At 36.6% G+C, this 10000-nt stretch overlaps 1 protein-coding gene across 1 annotated transcript in view; it reads right to left on the bottom strand.

Moving 5' to 3' along the window:
* LOC136854898 (glutamate receptor ionotropic, kainate 2-like) overlaps positions 1-10000 on the bottom strand; it is a 137329-nt gene that overhangs the window by 53219 nt on the left and 74110 nt on the right. Inside the window, 1 exon segment of the mRNA XM_067131431.1 lies at positions 3625-3786. Within this exon segment, the coding sequence (XP_066987532.1) occupies positions 3625-3786 (162 nt within the window).

The raw sequence follows: 10000 nt of genomic DNA, 5'->3' as shown, positions 1-10000 counted from the left end.
ATAATAGTTGCATGCAATTCTAATTATCCTTGCCAAAAAGGATAGGGCGACAGTAAATCAGTATGTAGACATAAGGTTTTTCTCCTGAGAGAGTTCCCTCACCACTGCGATCTCTCTCTCTCTCTCTCTCTCTCTCTCTCTCTCTCTCTCTCTCTCTCTCTCTCTCTTCCTTTCAGATATGGTATGAATGGAGGTACAGTAAAAGGAATTGCAGCTAGGGGCCACTGCCGAACTGGATATTACTTATAAATTATTTTGGAGTTGGAAATAAATATTCTGAGGTGAATTAAAGTTCTTCTTCTTCTTAAAACATCTTAAAAGGAATTGAACTCCCAAAGCTACGAGGGATTAGATGAATGCTAGATTCTATTTCACAGCTGAAGTCTCCGTAGGAAGGTAGCGCCGTCAGTGCACCTCGTGCGGTGCACTGTAGGCATTACTTAAGGTTCTTTGCAGCGTCCCCTCGGCCCCTAGTTGTAACCCATTTCGTTTCTTTTACCGTACATCCTCTAATATTCTCATTCTTCCATCTTACTTTCCAAAGTGCAACTGCTTTGAGGTTTCCTCCTTTTACACCTTTCAGACCTTTAACTGTCAATTTCCGTTCCAGCGCTGATGAATGACCTCTTAGATTCAAGTACTTGGCCTCTGGCCTAAATCCTGTATTCAACTCAATTCAATTCACAGTTGAAGTGGGGTAATGTACTGAGCTCAGAAACCTTGTCATTAAAGTTTGTTTGTACGTGTGTGTGTGTGTGTGGTGGGTTTTCATGGAAGTGGGTTTGCTAAGTTTGTTGTGTGTGTGGGCGTTTGGGGAAGTTGGGGGGTAGGGGGGGGACGGGGGTTTACTTGAAATACACCAATCTCTGATTCTGATGGCTTTGCCCACGAATTATACACATAAGCCGCCCAGTGCTGCGGGAGATGTCCACCAATTTCACGCCGTATTCTGATAATGATCAGTTTTGTGAAGTCTGTTCATTTATTGACTTATTTTTGCTATTTATTTTACTTTTAAAAATACCGTCTTCGTGATTCAAGGGAATAGAATGGAATATAAAAATTTGGGCCAAAAGCCAAGCGCTGGGATCTAAGAGAATGAGGTCATTCGGCGCTCAATGGAAATTGAGAATAAAATGGTTTTATGAAAGGTTTAACAGGAGAAAAACCTTTTGCAGACTATTCAACAATTATTAGCAGAAGGTTGAGGAAAGTAAGATGGGAGAGAAAGAGAATATGAACGGAGGTGCAGTAAAATGAATAAAAGGGGTTGCAGCTGAAAGGGAAATTGAGAATAAAAAAAGGTTTATGAAAGGTATAACAGGAGTAGAACCTTTTTGCAATTGCACTATGCAACATTTATTAGCAGAGGATTAAGAAAATAAGATGGAAGAAAGAGAATATGAACGGAGGTACAGTTAAAACAACAAGTCCTTGCAGCAGCTAGTTACCCAGAGGTACACTACACAAACCTTCCACTTGAATGCCTACGGTGCACCGTGAAAGGCAACCTGACGGCAGTACTTCCCCTACGGGTTTAACTAATGAAAGCTGGTGAGGGGTTCATCTGAAATTCACATTTGTATCTCGTTCGGGAATTACCAAGTCAGCGTCTTCCTCCCAGGAGTTTAAATTCTCCGGCTGGTAATGAGGGCAGCTGCTGATTCATGAATACATATATATCTGGCGAGAGTTTTGGTTGCGAAAAACGAGGACCTGGTTGAGGCAGTGATTTTCCGGGAGTTTTGCTTTGACGAAAGAGGGGTGTAATGCTCGTTGTGGCTAGTGTTATTATGATGTTATAATGAAGAAGGAATATTACTATTATTATTATTATTATTATTATTATTATTATTATTATTATTTATTATTATTTTCATTATTTTAAATATTATTATTTATGCATGTATTACAGACAGGGAACATAATTAATAATAATAATGGTTATAAAAATGAAAAAGGAATATTAAAAAAAATAATAATAATAATAATAATAATAATAATAATAATAATAATATCTATCTATAATAATAATAATAATACTATCTATCTATCTATATATAAATATATATGTATGTATATGTATATACATATATATGTATATGTACACATACATACATATATATATATATGTATATATATATATATATATATATATATATATATATATATATATATATATATATATATATGCAAAAAACCGTTGCATATCAGAAATGACTGGAGAATATTATCGCCCCCAACAAATTCATTTTCCTCCCGACGAAAGGAATATATGAATAATATTCCAGTAAAATTCATATCTAACGCTGATATCATATTTAACAAGGAATGATAAAGTTTGGGAGGAACCAGTAATGCCCTAATATTCTCTGGGACATTTTGGAATATAATTCACGCGAGGAAATGTGATATTATTATTATTATTATTACTGTTACACGGTTCGGCTGTTTGCGAGAGTGAGTGGATTAACAGACTTTTTATAGATGGTGGTATATATTTATACATATAATATATTTATACATACATACATACATAAGAATGTGTGTGTGTGTGTGGTTGCGGAGTCCAAGAACGAGAGAAGTACTCTATCTCATTTAAGACACGTCCCATTTCTGTGGCTTCTTTGTAAAGAACTCTCTCTCTCTCTCTCTCTCTCTCTCTCTCTCTCTCTCTCTCTCTCTCTCTCTCTCTCTCTCTCTCTCTAACTGTCTGGTGTCATAAACCAGGAAACAGGACCTGGGTCAATAGCAAACAAAAGCAAAAGAGAAGGACAGGATATATTTTAATACAAAGGAAATAAAGAGAATTAAAGAAGGAAGTATGAGGGTAAATAGTTGGCAGTTTTGTTTTTGGGAAACGAAAATAAAATGGTAGACGCATTCGCCGGGGTTGTGGCAACACTGTTCTGTGATCTCATTAACTGATGTGTGTATTGTAAACCTTCCTACTTCCCCCACTCCCCACCCCTTCGCCCCTCTCTCTCTCTCTCTCTCTCTCTCTCTCTCTCTCTGCATACTTGTTAGCACTTATCTCTCTCTCTACTTGTCAAGTCTTGCCTCTCTCTCTCTCTCTCTCTCTCTCTCTTCATACCTGTCAGTATGTTTGTCTCTCTCTCAATCTGTCAAGTCATGCCTCTCTCTCTCTCTCTCTCTCTCTCTCTCTCTCTCTCTCTCTCTCTCTCTCTCTCTCTCTTAGATGGTACCAACTGGTTCTTTTCTGTCTTTTAATACAACCTTTGCCTGTAATGAATACTCATAAACACAAGGGCTAATCTACAGGCTCATTGCAACAGCGACCCCTACTAGGGATTAAGCTAAGATGATATATATCTATACATATATATATGTATAACTATACAGTATATATAAGATTACACTTTCAAACTTACAAAGAAAATTACCCTCCTTGATAACACTAAAGGAATCTTTTCTTAACCCAAAGTTACCATACACACCATGGTCAGCCACTTAACTTTAAAAAATAAAAATGGCTGCCATTCCCGCATCATCCCGCTCGTCACCCCTATAATTATTAATCTCTAATTATCATTACTGTCGTAAAAGTCCCACCCACAACACCTTTAACACTTGACACTTATTTGAAAAGACCTATAGTCTTACCTTTCTTAGAGGCGTGGAAGGAGTCGTCCCGAGGCACATACTGAATGTCGTACACTAAAGTCGTGTTGGACAGCAAAGACGAGTCTTTGTTTATTCTGTAGACGGCGTATTTGAACGCCAGTTCCGTCGGCCCCTCTCTCTGGTCGACTGTGAACATGGCACCTGGAAGAAGAAGGAGAAGAAGAAGAAAAGAATGATTTTGGAGAACTTTATTTTTTATTGTTATATGTTTAAAGTGGTAAGATGCAGGGTCATTAGGAACTGCGGCCCCTACTAGGGATTAAGCTAAGGTGATACATATGTTTGTATATATGTATGTATACACTCATATATATACATGCATATGTATTTATATATATATATATATATATATATATATATATATATATATATATATATATATATATATATATATAAATATATATATATATATATATATATATATATATATATATATATATATATATATATATATATATATACAGGGTTTCTTGCATCAATTTTAACAAGTGAATGACAACAGAGAGAGAGAGAGAGAGAGAGAGAGAGAGAGAGAGAGAGAGAGAGAGAGAGAGTTATAATCCAATAATACTTCTGATGACCTAACCAACACATCTAGTGCAGAGGAATCTGGAAATTCACATCACACACCGAGCGAAAAAGCCGAACGCACCTAAAGTTCCCTAAGAACACAAAAAAGAAATTCCAAAACTAAGATTAAAAAAGAGACGCTGAAGCCACGTCTCTTTCAATACGTCCACGACGCAGAATCTCCCATTCAGGAAAAACATGAACTATAACTTATTATTAACTAGAGGATCCACAAGTTTGATGAACCTCACGAAACCAGAGAGAGAGAGAGAGAGGCTTTCTCCAAAACTTCCGTAATAGTCTTTACGTTTTTCTCAGGGCCAGGGAACTCAGGTACGAGGTCGAAAGATGAGTCGTCAAAGGAACGATATTTCTCCTCCCAAAGGAACGATATTTCTCCTCCCAGTTTGTATCTGATGCACGATAATCCATTATTAAAGGGATTTGTTTTTACTGTTTGTTGAAGGTGGTCTAAATCTTCTTGGCCTTCGAGAATGTGGGAGATTTCCACTGTAAGTTTATTTAGGCTTTTGGGAAATGTTTGGGGATATTCGAAGGAAGAACTGGACGATTGGATATATATATATATATATATATATATATATATATATATATATATATATATATATATATATATATATATATATAATATATATACATGTATGCAAATGTATATAACTACATATGTTCATTAATATCTAGTAAGAACTGTGAGTTTTGTTTATAGATTTCTTGCAAACCAAAGCACGCAAGCGCGTGCAGGCGCGCACACACACACACGCACATAAACTGGAACTCTTAATGCATCAATTGTTCGCGTGTCTATTTTCATCACAGAGAATTTCAGTACCATGATTGCCGAATCTACAAAAAAAATAAACAATGTTTGTAATACGTTTCAATATGTCCACCGCTTAAATTCTGCTTTTTAATCCTATTATATCAGTTTAGCTCCAAGTTATACTACGGGCTTTCATCAATTTTTGTATGTAGTGAGAGAGAGAGAGAGAGAGAGAGAGAGAGAGAGAGAGAGAGAGAGAGAGAGAGAGACTGTACATGGGTTTTGCATCAATTTTTGCAAGTGGATGGCAGAGAGAGAGAGAGAGATAAAGAGAGAGAGAGAGAGATAATCAACTTTTACACGAGAGAGAGAGAGTAGTTGCATCAACTTTTAGACGTGAATGAGAGAGAGAGAGACTGTAGAGGGGTTTTGCATCAATTTTCATATACAAATGTGTGAGAGAGATAGATAGAGAGAGAGAGAGAGAGAGAGAGAGAGAGAGATCGCGCTGGTGTTATGGCCAAGCACCCACTAAAAGTGTCTTTCAATCCGATCTTCAGAGAGAGAGAGAAAGAGTCTCGGATTTCGGGTTTAACTTCCGGTGAATTAGATTCATTAGAAGCTGACCGCCCTGTAACTCACCTTCTCCTAACTTTGGGGACATTTTCCGGGGCCGAGATTTTCTCTCTGGTCCTTTTCGAGGTTCCCTCTTAGTCTATCCTATCTTGATTATTGACTATTTTTCATTTTGTTATTTCGTAATGTTTCTATATATATATATATATATATATATATATATATATATATATATATATATATATATATATATCTCCCTCTCTCTCTCTCCTGGCGTTTATATTTGAAAATTGATGCAAAACCCTGTACAATCTCTCTCTCTCTCTCTCTCTCTCTCTCTCTCTCTCATTCATATGTAAAAGTCTATTCAACTGCTTTCTTTCTCTCTCTCTCTCTCTCTCTCTCTCTCTCTCTCTCTCTCTCTCTCTCTCTCTCTCTCTCTCTCTCTTTATATATATATATATATATATATATATATATATATATATATATATATATATATATATATATATATATATATATATATATATATATATATATATATATATATATATATATATATATATATATATATATATATATATATATTATATATAAAGACGTTTGTGTGCATGACAAGTTTTGCCAGTCCATAAAACAAGCAGAAAATAAAATAAACATAAAACATTTGAAAAACAAATTCATCTCTAAATGAAATCAATCACACATTTTAACAGACCACAATAAAAAAAAAATTCAAAGTATTGTTTCTCGAAATGCTTCCAGCTGGTCTAGAAGCAATACTTTGAGAACGAGTCGATGGACAGGAGGTATTCAGGACCCATTCAGTCGGAGCCTTCGTCAGGAGTTCGTCCAACTTAGTTCCCTACTTCCAATCACTCCCGAATCCTGAAGGATTCGAATGATTATGCCACGACTGTAAACGTTGATACGACTGGAAATAAAAGGTAATGTTTCTCGGTATGAGCAGAGACGACGAAGAATCATCACTATTCTTTCAAGATGATGATAAAATAGGGTCCTTTTCTTGAGTGTAAATCTCTGTATATTATTAAAAAGTAATGTTTCTCGGTATTACGCGAGATGACGAAGAATCATCACCATTCTTTCAAGATGATGATAAAATAGGGTCCTTTTCTTGATTGTAAATACTTGTATATTGTTCAAATTACACTTAAAAATCATTAAACTTTACGACGATTGTTGTACAGAAAACATACACCTGCAACATAGGCCCATCTTGCTCTCAACTGCGCAAGACTGATGCCATGCACTGGCCATCTGTTTCAAGCACAAATTCGCCTACGTATTAAGGTATTCGTGGCCTGCTCCCGTCCCAAGCACGAGGTGAATATATTAGCAATGACACACACACAAACACACACACACACGCACACACAGGTTCTGAAAGGACATGTTTCGGACATGATATCAGATCGCTGCCTCTCCTTATCAATCCAGTCAGATAAGAGGGACTTTCAGAATCTGAATTTCAGATTTTCAGACTCTCATACTTTCTAAATTTCAGACTTTCAGATTTTAAAAGGGCATATTTTGGACATGATATCAATCCAGACAGTTAGAAGGAACTTTGGAAAATGTCAGAATTTCAGATTTTCAGAATTTCAGACTTTCAGAATTTCAGGCTTTCAAAGGACATACTTTGGGCTTGATATCTGTCCGCTGTCTCTCCTTATCAGTCCAGTCAGATAGGAGGGACTTTGAAAATATCAAATTTCAAAATTCCAGACTTTCAGAATTTCAGATTTTTAGACTTTCAGACTTTCAGACTGACTTTCATAATTTCAGAAGTTCAGAACTTCAAAATTGCAAAGAATATCAAGCTTTGAATTTGAATTTCATTGAAATATTCGTCAAATTTGAATTCTACTGAAATATCAGTTGAGAGAAAATACAAGAATTTCTCTGACAAATCTTATCTAAGATATATATATATATATATATATATATATATATATATATATATATATATATATATATATATATATATATATATATATATATATATATATAGAGATAGAGAGAGAGAGAGATAAATAATATATTTATAAAATAAGTAAAAAAATAGATCAGTTTTCATTTCACTGAATTCAAAACGACAGTCTTAAAATGTTTATGGATTAGCAGAAAAGCAATAATTCATTCCATATCTCCTACATGGATTCCGGAGCTGAATATGGATCCATAAATTTCATCGGGAACATTAACATAACTATTCCAGAGGTTTTTTCGTGATTTAGAAGCATTTCAATTACGTGAAAAAAAACAGGCATATTTTGTCCATTCCAATATTTCTGTCTACAACCGCTGCCCACGTTTCAAATCTCTCTCTCTCTCTCTTTCTCTCTCTCTTTCTTTCTTTTATTTTTTCTCGGTTTTTCTCTTTAGAAGCATTTCTCACTTCCTGGAACTTTATCTGTCTCTTTCTTTCTCTCTCTCTCTCTCTCTCTCGTTTCTCACTCTCCCTGGAACTTTATCTGTCTCTTTCTTTCTCTCTCTCTCTCTCTCTCTCTCTCTCTCTCTCTCTCTCTCTCTTTCTCTCTCCTGGATTTCTCTGTCTCCTTTCTTCTCTCTCTCTATTTCTTCCTCCTTTCTCTCTCTCTCTCTCTATTTCTTCCTCCTTTCTCTCTCTCTCTCTATTTCTATATCTTCCTCCTTTCTCTCTCTATATTTCTATATCTTCCTCCTTCTCTCTCTCTCTCTCTCTCTCTCTCTCTCTCTCTCTCTCTCTCTCTCTCTGGCACATTCTTCCACGCTTGCCAATTGTAAATAAATACTCAAGTCACGAACCGTTTTTTACATTTACCAGAGATCGGGGTCGAAGTTGTATCAACAAAAATTCACGTTTTTTTTTCTGTTAACTCTGTTATACAACCCCCCTTAAATTCACCTCTCTCTCTCTCTCTCTCTCTCTCTCTCTCTCTCTCTCTCTCTCTCTCTCTCTCTCTCTCTCTCTCTCTCTCCCGAGTGCCGGGGTTTTCAGGAGAGTGACCTCGGGAAACGTCTCCTAAAATGGCAGAGGTGTCAAGAAAAGTGAAGATATTTGATCACCTGAGTTCAACACTCCTCCTCCTCTTCACCCCACACCTCGCCCACACCCCTACCCCACACGCCCATACCAGACACACACACACATACACACCTACACACACACACACACACACACTTGGCAACTCAGGAGGGCCTTGAAAGCGAAGAGGGATGAATGACGACATGATAAAAAATCTTTCTAAATGTAATATTGCTACTTAAGGAATTCTTTCCTGTCAGGTCATCTTGATAATGAGGAAGGGTCAATTGTATGATAATAAGGTCACTTATTGACTAATGAGTGATTAATAAGTGATGAGAGAAAGGTAGAAAAGAGGTGAAAGATAAAAATAAAATGATCCTAAATAAATGTGATCTTGGGAAGTGTTAAATTGTGGCTTGGGTTATATCTGAAAAATTATCATATATATATGTGTATTTATATATACACATACATATATATACACAATCACAAACACACACACATACACAAATATACATAGAAAAACTTAAATCTTACCACAAAGAATCAAAGTTATTTTTTATTAAGTAAAGGAAGATACGAGAGTTTGTGAAATAGGACACGGAGAAAATTTAAATCCCAGAATTGTGTAACGAGGGAAAAAAACTTTATGTAGGCCATAAAATTCGATTTATGATATGTGCACACCTGTGTGTAACAGTCGAAGGAACTTCGGTTAGGTTTTTTGGTTATGTAACTGAAAAAAGTACACATACACAGATATACATACATACATACATACATACACAAACCCACAACCTTCCTTCACCCCCGAGTGCCAAACGCACAAACACAAACATACCTCTACAAACGCCTCCACCACCACCGTCACCACTCGCAGAGAGAAATTCAGACAAGACCCGGCAGAATCATTATGTGACCTCATACTTCCCTCCCAAACTGTAATAAAGCAAAGGTGTGACACAGGAAGAGAGAGAGAGAGAGAGAGAGAGAGAGAGAGAGAGAGAGAGAGAGAGAGAGAGAGAGAGAGGACGCCTCATGCATACAAAGCGGTACTAAACGTCCGATTTCGTAAGGAGGTTTATTCGTGGAACCCTGCCAGGAAGCACATTGATAAATGCTTCCTCTCTCTCTCTCTCTCTCTCTCTCTCTCTCTCTCTCTCTCTCTCTCTCTCTCTCTCTCTGTGATGACTTAGAAGGGAGACCGAGGGGACCAGAGAGAGAGAGAGAGAGAGAGAGAGAGAGAGAGAGAGAGAGAGAGAGAGAGAAGGGTAGAAAGTAAGAGAGCGAGAGAGAAGAGGATAGGAGAGAGAGAGAGAGAGAGAGAGAGAGAGGGACGGGGACAGGGGTACGATATAAAAAAGAGGGGTACGGAATAGAAAAGAGAGAGAGAG

Source organism: Macrobrachium rosenbergii, chromosome 30 (assembly GCF_040412425.1).
Source record: "Macrobrachium rosenbergii isolate ZJJX-2024 chromosome 30, ASM4041242v1, whole genome shotgun sequence".
NCBI lineage: Eukaryota > Metazoa > Arthropoda > Malacostraca > Decapoda > Palaemonidae > Macrobrachium > Macrobrachium rosenbergii.
This window is presented reverse-complemented; position numbering and strand designations above follow the sequence as displayed.